The sequence below is a fragment of the Natator depressus genome, chromosome 3, assembly GCF_965152275.1.
Source record: "Natator depressus isolate rNatDep1 chromosome 3, rNatDep2.hap1, whole genome shotgun sequence".
Lineage (NCBI taxonomy): Eukaryota > Metazoa > Chordata > Testudines > Cheloniidae > Natator > Natator depressus.
This window is the reverse complement of record NC_134236.1, coordinates 197,001,284-197,024,081: the sequence shown is the minus strand read 5'-3', so window position 1 is coordinate 197,024,081 and position 22,798 is coordinate 197,001,284. Positions and strand designations below refer to the sequence as shown.

At 40.2% G+C, this 22,798-nt stretch overlaps 1 protein-coding gene across 4 annotated transcripts in view; it reads left to right on the top strand.

The window, feature by feature from the left end:
- Positions 1-22,798, top strand: part of MACROD2 (mono-ADP ribosylhydrolase 2) — a 1,526,954-nt gene that overhangs the window by 413,853 nt on the left and 1,090,303 nt on the right. For all 4 annotated transcript variants that reach the window (XM_074949635.1, XM_074949637.1, XM_074949636.1 and 1 more), the window contains exon 5: positions 9,394-9,510. In XM_074949635.1, coding sequence (XP_074805736.1) covers positions 9,394-9,510 — 117 coding nt within the window. The remainder of the gene's footprint in view (positions 1-9,393; positions 9,511-22,798) is intronic.

The window sequence follows — 22,798 nt, the reverse complement described above, 5'->3', positions numbered from 1 at the left end:
AGTGTGAATTCAGTTGACATTATAACTCTGTCTACATATTGGATGTGCAGCATTGGGACTGAAAAACAATGCACCCTAAGGGGCAGATGAAACAAATGCTTTTTGTGTGGAACACTTTGCTTTTCATTCAAAGAAGTTAGCATATTGATCTCTAGCATTGCAGGACAGTTCATCCATTTTTGCACATATTCTAAATTTCCCCATATCCTTGATATGGCAAAACGTTTTCCTAATATAACAAAAACTCATCAGTCAAAATGTGAAAGGAGAGGGATCTATTTTCCTTAGTGTGCACATAGTAATGTTAATTACCAACATGCAGCAAGGGTAGAATAGCCCTCTGAGGCTAGGGCTACACTGCAGAGCTTACAGCAATGCAGTTGTGCAGATGTGCTAAGCCGATGAGAGAGAGCTCTCCCATCAACTTAATTACTCCAGCCCCCGCAACTGGCGGTAGCTGTGTCAGTGGGAGAAGCTCTCCCGCCAACATAGTGCTGTCCACACCGGTGCTTAGGTCGGTGTAACTTCTTCACGCCTCTGAGTGACATAACTTATACTAATGTGAGCTGTAGTGTGTATATAGCCTCTGTTAACAAATTCACCAGTAATGCTCTGAGTGTACTTTACCTGTGTTTTCTTCCTGATTTACATTACCACCATTTGGTAACGTTGGACCAGTTAGCAGCTTTTATGCATGAACATCGGCTGTAGCTTTGTTGACCTAAAAGTTCCTACTATTGTATTTTGTACTCTTCTTAAGAAGGTCCAGTTGTTATCTGAGGAAAGGAGACGATCACTTGATGATAGATAATGGCATCTCCAAAATAATGGATAGAAGGATAAATCATTCTGGGACACCAGTCTCCCACATTATTAAATGTGTATGTATAAAAGTGAACACACATGTTATTGTTATCAGTAGGCTTGTTTGTTGTAATTCATATTATAGTACTTTATTGTGCCTGCTCTGAAGCATGAGCCATCAGATAGAGAAGGGAATGGGTAGTCAGGAGACCCTGGGTTCTAATCCCAGCTCCAGTTAAGCTTTCTGTGTGACCTTGGGCAAGTCACATTTTCAAACACAGGCACTTAAAATCCACAATGAGGCACCTAAAAATTGGCCTGAGTTTCAGAGGTGCTAACTACTCACTGCTCTTGTTGGCTTGACTCCACTGAGTCAAGTATTAAGCACCTCTTAATAATAATAATAAAAATAATTAATAATTATTAATAATAAAAAAGAACATGGATTTAGGTACACCCACACTGGAAAATCCTTCTGTCTTCCATTCAGCGAAGTACCTTGCTGAATTGGGGTAACTGTATCTCAGTTTCTCAGTCTGTAAAATGAAGATATTACTTCACAGAATAGTTGAAAGGTTTAAGTAGTTCATGTCTGTACAGCTTTTTGAGATCCCTGGATGGTAAATACTATGTAAGTACAAAATGTTTAGTAGTAATTATGTTGGAGGCCCGTCAAATGGATGCAGTGATTAAAAATCTTCAATTCATTAAAGTGCTTAATGGTGTTTTTATTATCCTCTAGTCACGTCTTGACTGGCATCTTTGCTCTGACACCACTTATCTTTTAGGGATTCCACCATCACTCCACATAGCAGCAGGTGGTAGGGCACTCGTTTCTCCTTGACATCTATCTCAGTCAAGCTCTCCCAGTTTTACCCCAAACTTATTTTTCCCTTCCCCTCATGCACTCCCCTGTATCTGCTTTCCTGGCTGTTATGTTAGAGGATAATGTTATTGTCGTATTTTTATGAGTGAAAATATGTTTAATATATTGGGCCCTTCTGTTGAAATCGGTGGAAGTTTTGCCATTGACTGAACTGAAAACTGGATTGGGCTCATTCTGAACTATTGTATAATGTCCCAAGCAGCTTAGACTAAAAAGAGAAATAAAATTAATAATATAATTAATATACTATCACAATATTTTCTTATTTCTAAATACTATAGAGACTTTATATTAACTGTAATTTACAAAAATAAAACCCATATTAACCATACCATTTAATTTTAAAAAATTCTTTGTCCGATTTAATTAACTGGCCCACTAGGTGAGTTATACCTTTAGCAAGATACAATTAATCTTGAGGTACAGTGGACTCCACTTAAGGTGGCCTAAAATACGGAATGTTTAGGCAATCTAGTAGCTTGCCCAAGCAAAAGTCAGCTTCTTGAACCAAATCCACTTCCTGCACTTATTCTTCAGCTACATAGAAAGTTGTTGTTTCTGGGCTTTACCCCCTATGTGGGTTGTATCCCCTTTCTCTGCCTGTCGTCTCCATGTGCGGTCTGTGTTCCCTAAATTGCTGACTTGTCCTGCTTGGTGTGCTCTGATGAGTCTTGTTTTCTTCATTCATTAATTATTGCTCCTGCTTCTGACTTGACTCAGTGAAATCCCTTACAGCACTGGTAAACAGCTCTCTTTGGTGCCCACTATCCAGGCACAGCAAAGTGACAGTGGCATTGTGTTAACATCTCATATGAAGATTCTTTTAATATAAGATTATGGGCACAGTTCTCATCTCAGTTACCACACGTGTAACATGATGGAGTTCAGTGGAGTTGTGTGAAGGAGGAAAATTGCATCCTATATGTTAAAATCTAGCCTGTTTTGGACAGTCTCAGTTTTAATTGTGGTTTTGGTCCTTTCATTTTTATCTCTTTTCTCATCTTCTGAATCATTCTGGGCTGGTCAATGGAAATTTAAAGTAACCAATGTTAGGAAATAACAATGTTTGTGTAATAGTCAGCTTCTGTTGTTCACTCTGATGCTGATGAACTTCCCAGACATGCTTTGCAGTTTGTCTAACTGGGATCATTTCTTTTTCAGTTTCCATATGGCCCCTTTCCTGTAAGGAGTTCTGTAGTGAACACGAGTTCTGATTGCACTACAAGTGTGTTATAAACTTGCCAATACAACTCCCTACTGCCCCTCCTTCTGACTACATCTGATATGATCATTAAAGCAACCATTTATATTAATTTATATTCAGTCCTGACATTCATGGGGGGAAAACAGTATGGCATGACAGACACAACACCTACAAGTAACTTTTCTAATTACATCTTGTGAACTTCCTGATGAAGACACAAGTAAATCTGGGAAAGAAACTGAAAAGCAGGAGTTGGGGGGGAAAGCTTTTAAAAATATATTATATATCACATCACTGATTATGTTGTTTATACAGTGAGTTCCAGCTCATCCAGACTCAATATACAAGGTCAGAAAAGACGTTTGAGTCCTTCCCCTGAGTTCTGTATTGTTTTGCTGTTGTGTTTGATTACCTTACCATTTTTTATTACCATCTGCATTGCGAAGCTCGATCTGCTGAGGTTTTTTTTTTTTTTTTTTTAAACAGCATCCCATGGCACCTTTAATTCCGCATTTTCTGTGGTTTTGCTTCATTTGCAGCTTCGAGAGATTTTCTGTAAATACATTTATCCTACATTCTACATCAGTAAATTGTCTAGTGTTTGCTGTATAATTTAACCACTTACTTCCAAAGAGCAGATAAAGTTTTAGCATACGGTTACTGTAAAAAGAATTCATGAGTGAAGTGTTAACTTCGTAATGTTCTTTACTGTGTACTATAAAAGGACACTGATGACAGCATTTTATAGGTGTTCTTTAAACATAATTGTTTTAATACACTTTCAAAACCCTGAAAACAAAGTTCCATTGCAAAATGATTTTGCCTTTATGGCTTCTCTTAAGCAGTGATTTTCAATCAATAATAAAATAAACAATTTACTTCCTTGTTGTGCACTCCATACCATTGATCATGTTAGCACTGAGAAGAGGTTTTTCTTAGTTAACTACTTCTCCAAGAATGTTAAGAAAAAAAAATACGGTCTCTTGTGGGTCCTAAATTTTAGAGGTTGTGATGGGATTGCTAATATTTTTAAATGACAAATAGATACTTTTTCAAAAATACTTGTTTTTATTGTGCTTTATACGTTCAAAGTTTTGTACAGACATTAACTATTTAAAGTATAGAGTCAAATCTGAGTTCATGACATGAAAATGAGTTCATGGGTAGAGAGGAAGGAGACATGTTTAGGTCATATCAACAATCATGCTGATAACCAAAACTTCGCCTACAAACTACTTATTCCAACTCAGAGATGGGACAGTCTGTGAAGTCTGCCTGGAAATGCAGATTGGGTGGACTGAAACATTTAGTAATTTTTTGACAACTTTGGCAAATTATTTCTGTTGAAACAAGCAAACAAAAAACAAAGTGTAAGTAGATGTCTTTGTACCAGAAAGCACGTCCAACATGCAGCTTACATTTCTGAGAGGTTCCACCCTTTTGACTCTTGTATGATTTCTTGTCACATACAGCTGATGATTTGATCTGTAGGACTTTCTTCATCCATATGATAATTTGGGGATTACGGGTCGGGATTATAATACCTCGCTCTTATTTAGCACTTTTCATCCATAGTTTGCCAAGTGCTTTACAAAGGCAGTCGGTATCATTATGTGCACTGTTTCCTTAAATCTGTAGCAGGAAGCCAACTGGAGGTGCCTAAGGAAAGTTCTATGCAGAAGTTCGCCAGTGAAGCACAGAAAGAGACAGAATACCTTTAGGAATAACACTGTTCTCCTTATTCTAATGAAGCTTTTGTTCAGTGTTAGAAGAAAGTGACTCTTTGTGATTATTTATCTTTGTCACATGATACAAATTAGATCAGATTTAATCCTAATTATCTGTATTTTTACAATTAGTTGTATACAAGGATTCTAGGAGAGAAACAGTGGTGAATGGTTAATATTTTCCAAACAAGTGAAACAAATCTGTTCCAGGAATGCAGATCAGCTATAGATCAAACTGATCATACAGCTGAAGTGTCTTAAACCAATATGTTGAAGATTCTTCATCTTTTTATAAAAAAGTAATATGGCAGTGTGCCAATAATATCATGTAAATTTCTTCCTCCATTACTATACAATAACAGTATATCTTTGGCCATCATTTTTTCCCTCCTGACTTGTCAGCATAACTTAACAAAAATTATAAATAATGGTAACAATACTTACTTCACTCTAGCTTGCATTGCCAGTCAGCACACTCCTGGAGAAAATGAAATATCTCATATAAATCTTCGATGCATGCCCTGTACATGATTTTTGAATTAAAATAGCTAAGACGTGTTTTAACAGCAGCTGAAGTATCACATTCAAATTTGCCGAGCCACTCCTGTCTTTGCCAGATATTTTATATTATGCAATGTGTTCTCATTTTGGCAGTAGGCTTCATTGCATGTATTTTTGCAATGAGAATTATCACACATTATTTTTAGGCTTACAGAATATTATCTTACTAAAGATATACCGACATCTAATTGTAAATGATGATTTGCATTATTCACATTTTCTACTGAGAATGATGATTTTTAATGCAGCAGTAGTAACTGTTCAAATAATTCTTTATGGTGTTATATGTGAAAAGGAAGCTCACCTAGAAATTATATAAAATTTGCAGATTCCATTTATCCCAATGATGGTTATCCAGAGAGAGAGCAAGTGTAAGTGAGAATGATTTTGTAATCTAGTGGTGAGGGCACCCTGCTGGGAGGTTGGAGACCCTGGAGTCCAGCCCCCTGTTTCAACCACTTTTCTATTATTTATCCACAGTGAAACAGCTTCAGTAGGAGTGAATGAGGGAACCTCATATCAGTATATCCCATAGGTCAATGGTTAGAACACTCTCCTGACAGGTATCTCACCCCTGTTCACATCTGTGCGTTCCCTCTGGCAGAGAGGGGGGAATTGAAACAAGGTGTCTCACATCCCAGACAAGAGATCTAACCACTGGGCTAAAAGTGATAATGTGGACACACACTCCACTTTCTCCTCCGACTGGATTCTGAATGGGACCAAATCTGATAGGTGACCTCTGAGCATGCCTACCTGGATCAGGTCCTGCTCATGCCTTAGGCAGCCAAATGCTTATCTTCCCTGGTTTGTGAATCACTGTTGGTTTTAGGTGAGAGAGAGGTGTCCAGATGCCCAGAGAGATGCAGCAGTATACACACCCAGAGGCTGAAACATAGGCACCTAGGAAACTTTTACTTTGGAAACATAGGTGCCAAGTGAATTTAGGGGCCTTTGTGAATCAGGGCATAATACTGGAAAGGATTAATAATTCAGAATAGTATTTTATCTTGATAGTTGATGACGCTTTAATGTTGTAAAGAATTTTTTTTTTTTTTTTTTTTACAAAAAATGTTTGAGGTCACAAGGTGTATTGGTTCTACTTATCCTTGGATTGGGAAAGTCCCTCAATTAAATAGAGTTAATATGAATGCTGGAAACATCTGAAGAGTTTTCCCACTCCCACAGGCTAGAAACTTAAATTTTTATATTAGCATCTCAGTCAACTGAATGGAGGTTTTAAATGCATTTCAAATGCCATTTTTAGGTTATCTAGGGAGTAGGGAGCCTTGTATTATATGCGACTATAATTGGTAATGACCTCACTGCACATTAAGCAGTGGGGGGCCGTTGTCTGGCTTGTTGGAAAATGTGTGCACCCCTTTAAGGGCTAGAGAGCCAGGGAGTGACTTTCTGCTGCAGTTGGTGACCAGGTCAGCGTGGCGACGCTAGCCCATCTCCCCCAGGTGATCGGAAAAGAGGAGGGACTGTATAGGTCCATACTGGTTCAGGAAAAGCCAGTCCCTCTTTTATCTGGACTATGTGAAGTAGCACCTACCCTCTCACCCACAGAATTGTTGAAATACCAGGTTTTGTCCCCACAGTGGGTTTGGAAGGGGCTTAGCTGGGGCGAATGTAAAACAGGAGTTAGGCTATGATGTTACAGCTCATTTTGTAAATGTGGGGTGGATATCCAGTGCAGGTACTCTGTAGGGGAGGGATACAGTGACCAGATAAAATGGACTGGTAAAGGATTTAAAGGAAATACTCTTTAAAGGAGCATAAAAAGGGGTTTCAAGGCTCCCATGACTAGTACGGCAGAGAGCCAGTACCCCATCCTTTATAGCCCCCACATTAATCTTCATTGGAGTAGGGGGGCTGGTGAGGTCCCAGCAGTGGTTTGGCTGGGGACCTGGATGGGTAAGGGGGAGGGCTGACAGAAGCCCCCCTCAGATGATTACAGAATTACCTGTACACTGTACACTTTTATCTGCCGGTTACTCCCAGACATTTAAGAATAAAGTTTCAACCTAATTAAACTACATCCAGTGTCTCCTGTCCTTTTTCCAAGATAGCTGGACAATGGATCAGTAATTACGCAGTATTATGATAGGTAGCACACAACTTGCTTATGGCTGGAGGCCTTTTTGACACACATTTTATAGATATTGTTTTGAATGAGACAAGTGCGGAACATTTCAATGGAAATGTTACAAAACAGAATTCTTGAATTCTCTTTAGAATGACGTGTTGGAAATTTTATTGCATATGTTCAGGATGGATTAAAAGGCATCATGTATACAATTTTATCGGGGCTGTCCGAATAGTAACACAGGCATAAAGCACATCAAAGAGAGCAATCAAAATTCTAAAATGCAGTAAGGGCTCAGTCTTGCAAGGATATTAACTGCCCTCAACTTGATCTAACTTCATTAGGGTTGTGGGCATTCAGCACCTTATGGAGATGTTCAACACAGTGAGAAGCAAGTCCACACTCTTCACAACCAATCTGAATACAGAATGTATCCTAGCAGTGTGCTGGGGGGAAGAAATCTTCCATTCAGGGTTTCAAGAGTTCCCCAAGTTCTTGTATCCTGGCTTTAAGGGGTTGAAGAATGAACAGTCAGTGGCTCTGCACAGTGACATATCCAGCCAGTCGAGCCCTGCCATGCCACCATATGACACCATGCGGGAAGCTCCAAGAACTGCACAGAGACTAGAATGTATTCATCTCCTGTGCAAGCTCCTGAAATCCTGTCCCTCTCTTGCTCTTCATCATTGCATAGAACAGTGCCACCAAACCTGCTATCCCTGAGACCCTTAAACTTTTAACTGGTTAAATATGAATGAAACAACTGTATAGTACATATGTAATACATTTTTACTTTGTGTGTGTCTAAATATGTGTACACCTATATTTTGGCTTATTCTACTTTTATTTATTTATTTTTTGTGTTAACATCACATCTGAACCTATATGGGAAACATTTCACCAGCAATGGTGGCTCTGCAGTTTTCTTTTGATGGGAGTTTGACACTGCTGCTGACTTAATGTCACATGGTAACTACTTCTTTGATTCAATTAATGTTTCCCTTATTTTGTACTGTCCTTTCCTGTACTCCATTCGCTGATTACAATGTGATTTCTTTGATTGCTTGTTGAGATGGCAAAAATGCTGTGCCTGTATTTTTACTATTCTGCTACTGCTGAGATTCTTATTGTTGACTCTTGGGGGCAATGAGATCTATGAACCGTACTAGTTTTCTTGCATACTTAGCTGCAATTGCAATCTTCTGTAATTATGATTTAATTAACTTTTGAGTATTGCACAAAAGTAAAAAAGTGTCAAAACAAGATAACTATTGTAATTTTCAAATCGATGAACATTACTTCTTGGGATTTTATGTTATGCAGGTGCTGAGTAGTCCAGTGAGATTGAAGAGTCTATCTCAGGGATCAGCAACCTTTGGCACACGACCCATCAGGGAAATCTGCTGGCGGGCCGAGACAGTTTGTTTACCTGTAGCGTCCGCAGGTTCGGCCGATTGCGGCTCCCACTGGCCGCGGTTTGCCGTTCCACGCCAATGGGGGCTGCGGGAAGTAGCGGCCCGCACATCCCTCAGCCTGCACCGCTTCCCGCAGCCCCCTTGGCCTGGAACGGTGAACCGCAGCCAGTGGGAGCTGCGATCAGCCAAACCTGTGGACGCTGCAGATAAACCAACTGTCCTGGCCTGCCAGCGGATTTCCCTGATGGGTCGCGTGCCAAAGGTTGCCGATCCCTGGACTATATAATATGAGAGAAATCAGATGTGTGCAGTAGAGGGGAGTATGATGGTCTGTGGGTGATGAACTTTTTGTTTTTGTAACTTGTGGCCTAGAGCCTTGGCTAGATGTTCCTGTTACTCTTTTTATAAATAGCAGTAATAACATTTTGAAATATGCTTTGCTTTTTCTACTGCATTTTCTTTCCCACTCAACGGCTGGCTGACTGAATATTAAGTGTTATTCTCCAAGAATATTTTATTGTACAAAAATATTATTGTACATCTGTATACGTGTGTAATAAATATACATATGCATATACTCATGGGTATGCATGCATACACACACTATACACATTAAATCTGCAGTAAATATCTGTTTGTATTCACATACCCATATAAATATAACATATTAGTTAACATTTAATCCATTTGTTTTGTTTTTGTAGTGGACGGCTGTATACACAGAGCTGCTGGGCCCTGCCTAGTTGCTGAATGTCGCAATTTGTGTGGCTGTGAGACTGGACAAGCTAAAATTACTTGTGGATATGACCTGCCTGCCAAATGTAAGTCAACTTCTTCACACAGTATATTTTTTAAAATCAGACAAACTTTTCACATGCTTTCTCCCACCCCAGAAGTATAATTGAAAATTAGCAGTGGATTTCATTCAGCATGTTTTGTGAGCATCTCTTCCTCTCCCACCCTTGCAACAATTTAGATGTTTAAAAATAATTATTTCAGCTGTACTACGTAGTGGAAATAAATGTGTTCTTCAAACACAATGCATGTTTTATCTTACATTTTTTACAAGGGGTAGTGTACTGTTTTATATATATAATAGGTAATCTGAGGATCTGAAATAACGTAGACTAGGAACAAAGTGTACATTATCATATTTAAGTTCCATGGAGACAGTTTTGGAAATGATGCAGATTTCATATTCGTCACGCAGATTTCTTGATTGTGAATACATTGAGAGCTGAGGAGATCAAAGTGATGTATTGTGTTTTCAGCTGCTGTGTAGAGGCTGATTGGCAATTACTGTGAAGGCATCTGTCACACTTTAGCTTTCAGTGGAATGCAGTGTTCAATGCTGGAATGTTTTTGCACTTTGAATGTGGGATTGTTAAAATGCCTGTTCTATTTAAATAGTAAGAAGGTTATTTGATTGACCTCGTTGCATAGAGGTTGAGCCAAACTTGGAAAAATAAACATCAGGGTATTAATGGTGTGTTATGATAAGAGTCAATATTATTTAAGATCCTATAAAATGTAAAAATGCAGAAAATATTATCGATCTGTGATCTTACAGAGATGTGTATTATTAAGAGATGTGCTTATATGTGAATTTCAAGAAAGCACCATGAGGATCTTCTCATGACACCTCAGGTTCTCAGTTATGCACACAGTCCAGTGCGAGGAACGTGCTTTATCGAAACATATTCAGATCTTCTCTTTGATTTTGCCATAGGCTGTTTTCCTGTAAAATCTAATTAACATTGCAGTTATTAAGACTTGACATAGGGTTTCCATGGTCCTGCTGGGGTACGTTAGACAAAAATGAAAATTTTGTTCCTGGTTGTTTTGTGATAGCCTCTGCTAAAATGGAATTACCTAATTAAAACCAAAAACAAAACAAAAACGCAACACAACACACATGCCAACTTAGTAATTATTTAAGTGACGGAGATAACAACTATAAAATAGAAACCTTTGTTAAGGTTTACAGCCAGATTTTGCCACCTGTAATTCATGACTTATGAAAGGTGTGAATTCCACTGTGGGGAAAGTGCTGAGTAATACCCATAGGGGCATAATTGTGTGGGGTTGTATTTGGACAAAAATACTGGGAAGGTTTATATAAAAAGAGAGTCAGTTATAGATGTTACCTGTCCAGAAGCAATCAGTTAACACTTCAAAATGGTCAACTTAAGTTAATTGTTCCAGAATTAAAAGTAGTGGCAAGACTATATGTTTTAGGTCAACTTTTCTTTATATAATGCCATTATAAAGCCCTTAACCTCTTTCTAACCCTTTCTCTGCCCCATCCCCATTGAAGTAAGATGATTTTATATAACATTACTACCAGCGCTCATGCTGAGGTTTCACTAAATGCTACCCACACCTCTCGACGGGTAGGGGAACTTGATGATAGGGCTGGCCGTGAAAGGGACAGCCCCAGCAACAAGGGAGGGAGACACTTGCTGAGGGACACCAGGTAGCGCCGCAGCCCCTGGAAGTCTCTGGAACCCACAGGCCAGCATTCCCCAGCTCGCAGGATTTAACTTAGGGCAGGGGCCATGTGGAGCCTCTTTCAACTCTGTTCCAGCAGCCCACCCTACTCACCTGAACCATGAGTCAGGAAGGAATTTTTTCTCCCATGGGCCAACTGGCAGAGGACAGGGAAGTTCTTTGCCTTCCTCACAGCACCTGCAAGCCACAGTGGCTTAAATAGGAATGTGTTTAATACCTAGTTGAGGTACTTGGTTGAGCTGTTAATTCATCACAGCTTGGGGCTGGGAATGGGTAAAGTTTGGGAGCAGTTTTACATTTCCTTAATTGGTTTGCTCATGTTTAATTTTGATATTTATTATTTTCTCATTAAAATACATGGGAGGGATGAGACATAAATCTTACTCAGCACTGGATGCATAATTCCTTTCATATATTTTAATGAGAACAATTCAGTATGAAAGTCGAAGAGACAAAAACTACTGGAAAAGAAAGGGCTTTGTTTGTTTGAGGAGAAATGCATGACCGTTCCTTGTCAATTTTACAACAATTGATGGGTTTTAATTCAAACCTGGTAGTTTTTGTGGAAGGAAGTCCTGCTTGAGACGTATAGTTTTTCATTTTAGGAGTGGTTAAAAATCACATACATACTATAACACCCGTAGCAATGTAGACAGAAAAGTAAGTGTTCCACTTAATCACCTATTGTTGCAGTAGCAAACTGTCCAGAAATTGAAATGTCACAAAATGAGAGTTCTGCAACTGTATTTTTCCTTGCTCAAATAGCAACATGTCATGTGGAAAATGTGTACCCAGTGACAAACGGACAGATCAGCAAGAAAACAAGGGGTATACAACATATGTGCAGAAGGGCAAAATTAGATTTTCTTGGGTTCTCTTAGATTTTCATTAAAATGTGTTTTGACCAAGTGTCATTTACCCTTGTTCTTTGAGAAGCTATTTGTTAAAGATTAATTTGTTACTTATCAATTGTAAAACATCCATTTGAGAATTGTTAACTATTCAAGACTGTTTTTTCATGGAAACAGAAGCCAGAGAGCCACTGCATATTAAGTCAATTTATGTCAGCTTTTAAATAAGAGTATGACAATTTGATGTTGGAAACTATTTCCTATCTATCTTTTGTGTCAGGAACTATACCAAACAGGAGTCCTAAAGTCAGTCAGTCCAGTTACACAGTGATGATATTATCTTTATGCATCAGCAATTTGTTTGGAAGATATTACTATATGGATTATAACTTGCCTTGGCAGTATTACCATGGCTTTTGGTGTTTTTTAAATACTAACTATATTAAGTTATTAATAATTCACATGTTTTTAATAATTTCTTTGTCGCTTTGCTCCCTTAAGTACTTGGCTGAGTGATAGTCCTAAATACATTTTTGCAATGTTCAGTACCATATTTTTCAACCTGGATGTTGCTATTATTCATTGGTTCAACAGCACCCCAGACTGTTCTAGACATGTTACCTGCCCCAAGGATCTCACAGTCTAATACCCTGTTACAGGGTGCTCTTCGATGCCTACTTCTGGTTCGGCACCCCTTTTCTCCTCTTCCACTGTTGCTGCTCTCCTCCCGCTCACAGAGTCGCAGGATGGCTGCTTCGTGACTGGGCCTTCTAGTCAGGTCACACTTTGATTTCCCCTTCTGGGGGAGTCTCTCAAAATCCTTCTGCGCTGGCAGTGTCAGGCCGTTCTCACACCCACTTTCCTGCTTAAGTCACACCTGCAGTGACGCAGGCAAATCTTCCTGTTCACTGCCCTTAGCAGTACCACTCGGCAATGGATGGTAGAGGAACCAAGGCCTGCCCTCTACTCTGGATTCCAGGCCAGGGCCCTACAGTGAGCAGTTAAGGTCTGTGGCTATATCCTCCTTACTGCTCTTGCCCCTTTACTAGTTCCTGTTGTGCTTTTCCAAGCTTTTCATTCTCCATCCCTCTCTCTAAGGCCTACTAGGTAACCCTTTCTTCCTAGGTTCCTAGCCCTTTCCTCCTAGGTTCTTATCTCCCCTTCCTTTTCCCTTATCTCAGGGAGAGAGACTACAAGCTTCCTCTAGGATGTCAGCAACTGTTGCCAACCTCCTGGCTCTACAGAAGTGTTGCCTGTTCCTTCACACGTGAGCCTCTTTCCTAAATAGTGTCCTTCATACAGCCTAAATCTCCCATTTGCAGCTTAATTGGCTGATTGAGCCCACCTGGCCTAATTCAGCTCTTTCAGAGCCAGTGTGAGGAGTACAGCCAATCACAGCCCTGATCCTGAAAAGACAGACATCTTTAACTGAGAGTAGTCCCGTTGAAGTCAACAGTGCTCTGTAGGGGCACAGCATTCTGCCTGTGTACCGCATGCTGTGGGATTGGGCCTAAAGTGAAAAGTCAATGTTTTAGAAGATTTAGCATTCAGAACATTATGATGAATATTGCTTTGCTAAAGAGGGAACTTTGAAAAAATCACGTCCTGGAGATAATTTGACATTTGAAAGAGAGCATGCTTTGTTATCAGATTTGTAGCTAGTAAATAGAAGGGTGTGATAAACTATACAGAAAAGAATGAAAACTTTTGAAATCTACTTCAGTATCTATTGTATTATTACTTCATGTTTTTCCAAGTTTGTTTATCTCCAATAAGACAGTGACTGCTAACTTTTTCTTCACATAATGAGAAGTGAAAAATAACATTTCCGGATGAGAGATACCAAGATTTGTAGTTCAGACTGGAGTCTTCTTTTTTGTATGGTCAGAATATTGCAACTATTAGAGTGTTTGAGAACATTAGGGTCAGAGAGCACCATATGAAATACATAACATGCAGGTAAAATATTGCATCCAAGTGATTTCACATGAAGTAATGGAAAGTTTCCTCCTCAAGTAGTAGTAATGTTGAACAAATTAAGGTGAACATACTTGTATTCTGGAGACGTTGGTTAAGAACACATTACAGAAAGCCACACAGCATAGCAGAACAGCCTAAATTAAGGTAGGGCTGAAATCATTTTCTACTTACCAGGCTAATTTAACTGTCACTATACTTAGGCCATGTCTACACTACCCGCTGGATTGGCAGGTAGTGATTGATCTATCAGGGATCCATTTATCGCGTATAGTGTAGACACAATAAATCGATCCCCGATCACTCTGCCGTCGACTCTGGAACTCCATGACGGCGAGAGGAGGAAGCGGAGTCGATGGGGGAGCAGCAGTCATTGATCCCGAGCCGCGAGGACGCGAAGTAAGTGATTCTAAGTCGATCTAAGATATTCTCGTAGCTGAAGTTGTGTATCTTAGATCATACCCACCCCCACTCCCCAGTGTAGACCAGGCCTTAGAGTAGAAGTTAGAAGCCAGATGGTGATTGTACTATGCTGCAGAAGCCCACAGAAGGCTACCCACACTCCATAAAATTCCAACCAAGTTAGCTACTGAATTCACATTTAGCTTTGTGTCATCTGTTGTTACTTAACAAACACTTATTTAGAGATTTTAAAAACACACAGACTGTTTCATTAATGCCTATCTCAGGCTGATAGTTAACTTCTATACTTCATATGTTTATTCCTTTATAAAGAAAAGTTCCCTCTAAGTATTGCACAACTGGTCTTAAAACACTGAGTAGTATATTGATGTATTTCATACTCTAAATAACAGATGAACAGTATCTGTTTAAAAGATATTGCAAACTCTTGTTTTGTGTGTCATTTGATTAATAGTCCCTGCTGGCTCTTCTGGTAGAAAATGGACTGAGATGTGAGTTTGTGTTGTCAGTTTGTATCCAGAGCCGAGGGTGCATAACAGCCTCAAGGGCTGTTACCTGCTTGTAGAATTTATCATTGGGGGGGGGGGGGGAGGCGGGACTATTACAACACGTTTAAAATATTAGGGCCTGACTCTACAAGGCATTTAATGCCCTTGAATCCCACTGAAGTCACACTGAAAAAATGCTATCGATATTATGGGCACTTAGCACTCTGTGGGAGTGGGAAGCCCTAAGGATGGTCCTATATTGTTGCTAATATTTTTTTAATGACCAAATCTGTTAAGTTCTAATAATAAAAATAGAAACCCAGAAAAAAAGAATATTTTGTGGTTTCTAACATAAGACAAGCCATTCAGTGGCAAATGAAATCTTACAGGCTAGCTTTCATTGTAAATTCTGTATTTTAACTAAGTACTCAATTCTTTTCATGTGATTTATTTTTATATATATTATATATTTTACTAGCAGGACCATATTGTATTTGTAGATTTCATTTCAGTGACTCATTTTGATATAAACACTTGAAAGCAAAAAGACATCCTTATTCAAATTAAATATACTGCTAGAAATGTAGAGCTGCTGCTAATATATTTTCATATTGTTAATAAAGCGGTAATATTTAGGATAAATTTCCCTGCTCAGTGTTTATATTTAGTACATTAGGTAGTGTCCTTTAAGAAATGCCATATATAGCATTATCTTTTTGATCAATCCAAAACAACAATGTAGATCAATCTGGAGTAATAATGTTAATGTGGTCTCTAAGGCAAATCCTGCTGTGAAATAAGTAGTTCGTAGTGACACTAGCATTAGCCGCAGTGGGAGTAAATCAGCCTCTGGATTTGTTTAATCAAAGTTATCTGTGGAGATTTAAAAGTGTGCCACTACTATGTAGGCATAATAATTTTCTGTATTTAAAAGATGAACGTTTGTGGGGGACCAGTGTAAGGTAAGACCATAAAATAGTAGATTTAAATCTGTGCATATTTGCTTTGAGATCACCTATAGAATTAGAATAAAAAGGTTAATTACACAGATTTGCAGTGGTGGAGCTGCAATACAGTACTTCCAAACTGGTCTACAGGAAAATTTAATTTTTGCACACACGCATACTGTGTAAGCTACTGCAATGGAGCAAAAAACCTCCCATTTGTCTAAAATGAATTTATATTCACTAGTCTTTAATCTTGGTTGATTCAAAAATACTTGTTTTAATCATTTCACATGATTTTTCAATTCATAGCATGAGCATGCCATAAAGAAACTGTCGTCAACATGGCTGTGTTGGCGTGCAGTAACTTCTCATGTGTGCCTCCTGGCGGCTGGGTGTGGTGCTGCAATTTTCTATTTCTCCTGGTGCCTCCTGTAGGTTGTGGCTCAGTCCTCCGGCTAAGTCACCCAGTCAACGATGGATGAACCCCTTCTGGGGTAACAAAGGTCCAAACAGGGCCAATCACTGTGCCCATTGTAGTCTTTAGCCCTATCTCTGGGCTCAGTTCTCAGACCCTTTGGGCGGTCTGTCCCTGCCCTGTTATAGAGCTTTCTTCCTTCAGTCCCTGCCCCCAGAGCTTTCTCCCTTGAGACTCTGTTCTTCACTGGTTCTGACTGCTCCAGCTCTCCAGCCAGGTCATCTCTTCAGTTCAGTCCCCCTCCAGGGTAACAAAGTCCAACAAATGGGTGGCCCTCTCCTGGGTCTTCAGACCCATCTCTGGGTCTGTTTAAATTCCAGCCCCTTTCTTGGGCTTTTAGTATAGAATCTTATCCCCTTCTTGGGGCTTAGGCCACTTCCCTAGTGGCCGGTGGGGGGACCTGGGCCCACCCACTACTCTGGGTCCCAACCCAGGGACCCTACAAACAGCAGTCATGCACTGCTCCCTTCAACTCCATCAGTTAGCTGCTACTGTTTTCCCTGGGTTGCTTCCCACTGGATCTCTTCCCTGTCACCTAGTACATTAGATCCACGCTCTCCGTGCAGAAAGCAAAATGCAGCCAGAGCTCAACTTCTGGTTATCGCTCAGGTTCCTGTAGCTGAAGCGGAGAGCCCTTCTGGTCCCAGCCAGGAACTGGCTTACTCAGGCCCTGTAGCTCCTTTTAACTGAGCCTACTAGGCTCTAATTGGCTTCTTTCCTGCAGCCTTTCTAGGCAAGTCTGGAGGCCTCACCTTTGCTACTCTTTTCCTGGTGCAAGGTATGGTAGGACTGCAAGACCTCCAGCAGTGGGGGACCGCAAAAGGCCTGGTACCACCGTGTCACAATGGTATTAACTGAACACATGTGGCACCGTCATTGCAAGATTATTCAGTTTGTTATATTTCAAAATTTTCTTAATGCGGACTGGTCACAAGACTGAATTGAAAGCATTCCCAGTATGTGAATGTGGCCAAGGGCTATATATCTAACAGTAGATGAAGAGTAACTTGGCAGCCGACACCCTTTTTGGTCCTGGATGCTCATTCTGTTGCCATGATTGTCTTTCAATATGTAAGTGAAATGCAGCTGTGCCACTGGTCAAGCAACTATGGTATTTGATTGGCTTGTGGTTTAATATGCTTTAAAGGCGCTGCTAATAAGCCTAGGGATACATTGTTATGGTAATTAAGAGTTTATAAAAGTTATAACTGCCTTCCAGTGAAGGATCTTTGTATACTCTGTTTATCCAAGCAACCTCAACTTAGTAGCAGCAGCATCTTGTTGCCAGAGCTTTCACACTATTTAGAGCAAAATTGATTAGCCAAAGAAGGTCAAGAAGTGTGTTCACTGAAACAATGCTGAGCTTTAAGGTTTGAACTAAGAAGGACCTCCTAGCTCCAGTTCTTTGTTATAACCAACATATCATGACAAGATGTGCTGCCAATATTTCTTTATATCTTTCAGACCCTATATCGCTACTTAAATATTTAATTTTAAAAAAAGAAACAAAAACTGAGAAAACCTTCTCCTAGCAGGACAGTTTTTATATTCAGATTTTTTGTATGAAAGGAATCATAATAGTTTACTGTTTACAAAACCAGTGAAAATATATTAGTGTGTTTTCTCATTGCATTCAAAGCTGTTTTATAAATCCAATTTATGTCTTTTATAGTCCTGTTTGAAAATAAATGCAATACAATCTTTACTGTGTTTTAATAGGGTCTAATTAGCTGCAATTATCTTAATGACTTATTGTACCCAATCACTAGCAAGTGAGTACACCACATATATTGTTAATGTGTTGGAAAGGGAGATATTGATGATGATTTTCTTTCGTGTTAAACCTCTTCATATTTTACACAGGATTTTATGTGATATTGTAAAGCTTTATAGCTTGTTTTTCTACCCAGAGAGACCCAGGGACCATGTTGAATCAGGGGAAATATATTTACTATATTGTGTCAAAACAAGCTCAAACATCTCTCTATTTTCCAAGTCCTCAGAGTCTGTTATCATTTTAGGTAGAGAAAGAGCAAGTTCAGAGGCCAGTCGTTGGAAAAATTCTGATGCGAATCAGTAGGAATCTTTCCTCCATCACAAGTTGATGCAGTGTTTTCCTTTGGGTCTGATCTTTGCCTGTGTAAATTTTTTAATGGATAGATTATTTAAAAATTAATTTGCAAGTGGAGCTATGTGTATGTTAATACTGCGTATAGCGTAATGATAGATCTCTGTGGGGCTGACATATAGTACATGAAGTTAGAAATCCTCAGTTCAGATCAAATTGTTCAGTTATCAAATACATTCAGTGTTGATAAAGGAGATACTGTACCCTTGATCCTCACAGTTAAATCTAAATCCTGCTCTTCTAGACAGTTCGTCAGAGTCCACTCACTGAACATGGAATTCAAGTTGGGGGGGGGTGCGGGGGAGGGGAAGCCTCAGGGGAGTTCTAAACCATTTTCTCAGCGAGTTCATTGTGTGCATGTAATGTGTATGTTAATAAGATGCAGTGGCAGACAGTGAAATATAGATGCCACTGGTGTGCCTCCCCCTGGCCAAATCTTCATAGCTCTGCAAAGGGTTGTTCAAAATTGCTACAGTTTCTACAAAGTTCTCATTTTTAGTTTCACTGAAAGCAAGTTGGTTTTTTTTAGCACCTGAGAGATACAATAAATAGCAAATTGAGATTGCAATGTTGCATGATAGCACAGAAAGCCAATGCTATTTTGTACTTCAGAGGGAATCTGTCAGAGACCGAGCAAATTCTGTGGTTTGTGGCAATGATGATCTCTCTCTCTCTCTCTCTCTCTCACTTATAATATAAATGCAAGGAACTAATCTACAGATTGGCTACACAGTGACTCACTTGACGGATGAGGAAATATTAACTATCTCTCGTATTTGAGGTCGGTGTATGTGATAGGTGGAAAGGATTTGGTTTTGGTTTGTCCGTGGAAAAATGGGTTGATGAGGTCAAGAGAATCTGACCCCAAATGTACTAAAAATTATATTAATTGCAGAATCCATGTGCAAGGTGTAGTTTTTCAAAAGGCTTCTAATTCAGTCAAATAAATAATTTAACTCAGTGTCATGACTCCTCAGTGAGACACATTTCCATACTACATTTCTGCTTTTATACCTCCAGACACTTTGGCACTAGATCTGTCTCAACTCTCCCCACCCCCTGCCACAAGCTAATTTATTTCACTCTTCCCATATTCCAAAATAGTTCCACTGTTTTTGCTGAAACTTTAATAATAATAATAATAAAAAAAAAAGTTCCCCCAGAGACCTGAGAAATAAAAGTTCTGATAGTTACAATTGTCTGAAAAGAGGAGATTAGAATCAGGGGGCTTATGCTCCCTCAACTGCACTGGTTGCTGCTGCTCCCACCTGAATATATGCATTCAATATCCAAAGGCCTCCGCTCAGTACTTGAAAATTAATCTTTGAAGCATTTTTGTCTCTCGTTTAAGTAGTGATAGAAATTGCTTACTGTAGAAAAACATGACATTAACCTCATAATGTTGGCACTTTTTGATTTAAATTGGTTTGGTCTGAAAAATATGCAGCTCCTCTCCCAACCCTGGAGTTTGCTTTTAAGTAAATTGGCACAGACTAGGTGCTTGAAAACAAAAACTTCTTAGAGTTAATACCATATGTGTGAGTTGGAACACAAAAAGCTGATCCGCCATCTCCCCAGTGAAGAGGAGAGGCTTAGGATTGTAGTGTCCTAGAGGTCATAATCTTAACTTCAAAACCTCTCTCTGGATTAAAAATAGTTATATTATATTGTAGTTCATAAATCTTTAAAAATAACCTAGCCTATTTTTCTGTCTTCCAGGCTAAAATACAGACTACCTCTTTTTCCTCTGAGGCTACATATTCCAAAACCAAAAATATAAATTACCTGTAAACTGAAATAATAGGACCATACATGATAAATAGGGACATAGTTATTTTCACTTCCGCTTTTTAAAATAAAGCAAAGGGAATCGTAAAGAATATAGGTGTGGTGGACCCAATAAACATTTGCTTTAATTACTTGTACTTTTTACCACCTTTAGGTTTCCAGTGCTTTATTGGCATATAACTGTGCAAACTTTATGTTCTGAATATATTAAGAGATCAGCTCAAACAGGAAAATTAGGAGCTAAATTCTGATTTAGGGTGAGATCCTCCTCTCTGAACCAGCCCCTTTGTGCTGCGGCTAGGAGGAGTCCTAAAAATTGCAGTTCCATCCAGGGGGATGATTACCTAGTGAGACACCTCAGACTGTCTTCTGAGGGTCTGTTTACAAGTCCTGAAATAGGGAGGTATGCTGGAGATGGGAGGAGTGTCCAATTCACTGTAGAGATTCCAGGCAGCCCTGAGGTTTGTGGGGCAGCCCAGGGAAGCTGTTGTAACCTAGACAGGCTCCCAAGGCTGTTTAAGTCCCCAGAGCAGCCCATACCAGAAAGGCAAAAATATGGCTTAAAGCTACTTAGCCCCACCTTCCTCTGGGTGCAAGTTCAGTACTGTGCTTTTGAGCTGCAGCAGAGAAACTCATAGTCTGGATTTAGCTGAATGTGAGAAACGGAGTCATGCCCATTTCTCACTGGATGTGACTCTGATCCTGATAACACTTATGCATCCTCTTGAGACTTACAAAGTGCACGTTTAACTTGAAGCATGAGAATGCTTCAGGTTAACAGTGAGTGTGTTTGACGGAATGGGGCCTATGTTTGTGTGTGCCGCAGTCCGAATTCAGTTACACGAGCAACTCAGTTTATATCTATGTAGATAAAGTCAGAATCTGCCCCTGAGTGTCATTAACTTAAAACTTTATAACATTATTTATTGTTACACACTTATTAGAAAAGAATGTTGAAGTTGCAAAGTCATGTACCGAAAAGTCAGGAAATGCTGGGATTAAAGTTGTCTGTGTAATCACAATTCAGCCGCCTGAGTTGTATGCATTAGGATGATGTGGTCTTGCCTAAAGCTATGTAGGAAGCCTATGGCAGAGCCAAGAACTGAGCTCAGCTTATCTGAGTCCAGTAGTCCTTCCTCTTCTTGCAGCTCTCTGCTTCACCGACTGTTGATCCTGTGTATTGAGTGAGGTGACTGTCTTGCAGAACAAGTAGTATTCAAAGATTGTCGGTGGACAGCCCCAGTAGTGCAGTTATGCTCCAGGTACCAGAGTGTAGTGCTGATGATCCTTGTGATGGGGTATATAAGCTCCATACTGACAGTAACTGGGAGAAGTGGAGCAACCCATTCTGTGACGCTTGGAGGGAAGACCGGTAATTAAGGATTAGACTCAGCTAAGGAGGACCAGACTGGGTGCTTCCTGCAGGACGGACTGAGAGACTAGCTGCAATAGGGAGTTTATATCCTGAGCCTGGCCCTCAGGGAAGAGAGCAGCATGGATGAAAGGGGTTCCAGGCAGCTACTGGAGAGGCCAATAGCGACCTGTGAGAGCTCCTCAGCAACAAATTGGGAAAAGCTGCACAAAGAGGTTATGTCTACGCTGCAGTTAGACACCTGAGGTTGGCTGCCCCAGCTGGCTTGGGCTCCTGGAACTCAGGCTACAGGGATGTTTAATTGCAGTGTAGATTTCTGGGCTCCCACTGGAGCCCACTCTCTAGGACCTTGCAAGGTGGGAGGGTCTCAGAGCTCGGGCTGCAGCCCAAGCCCAGAAGTCTACACTGCAATTAAATAGTCCCACTGTCTGAGCCCTGCAAGCCCAAGTCAACTGGCATGGGCCAGTCATGGGTGTCTAACTGCTGTGTAGACATACCCAGAGATGAAACTTCAGGGAGCGAGGACTGGAGAGTTCAGGTCTGCAACAGAAAAAGGTGGGAAGCAGCTCAGGGAACTAGTGAAGGATCAAAAGAAATAGACGGTAGCAGTTTATCACAAGGGCCCTGGGCTAGAACCCAGAGTTAGGCCTGGATTTCCCTACTAACCTTTACAGGAGTGGCAGTATAAGTCTCAAATTATGGTCATTGAGGGTAGGTCTACACTGCACTATAAACCCAGGGTTCAATCTGAGGCTTAAGCGTGGTCCCCTTTTATCTACACACAAATTGTGCTACCTTAGGCCTTGGACCCAGGGTCTCAGGACTCTGAGGATGGAGGGTCTGAGCCAAGCTGGGACCCAGGGTTAAAGCCCTATTGCTTTGAAGTGCAGATGCAGCCCCACTGAACTTGTGCTCTGGGAGTCCACCAAAAGTATCCCACAATCCTATGGGCTGACTGTCTTCTGGACAGTGAAGTTTTGTGGACAGTCAAGTTTTCCCACACTGAACCATGAACAAAGGATTGGAACGGCCACATTTTGGGAGGGTGTTAGGAAGTCTGAGATATGGGTGGTTGGACTCTGGTCTGCATAATGCACTGTTGGCTCCAGAGCCCCAGGTTGGGACCCAGAGTTCAACAGTTCCTAACTG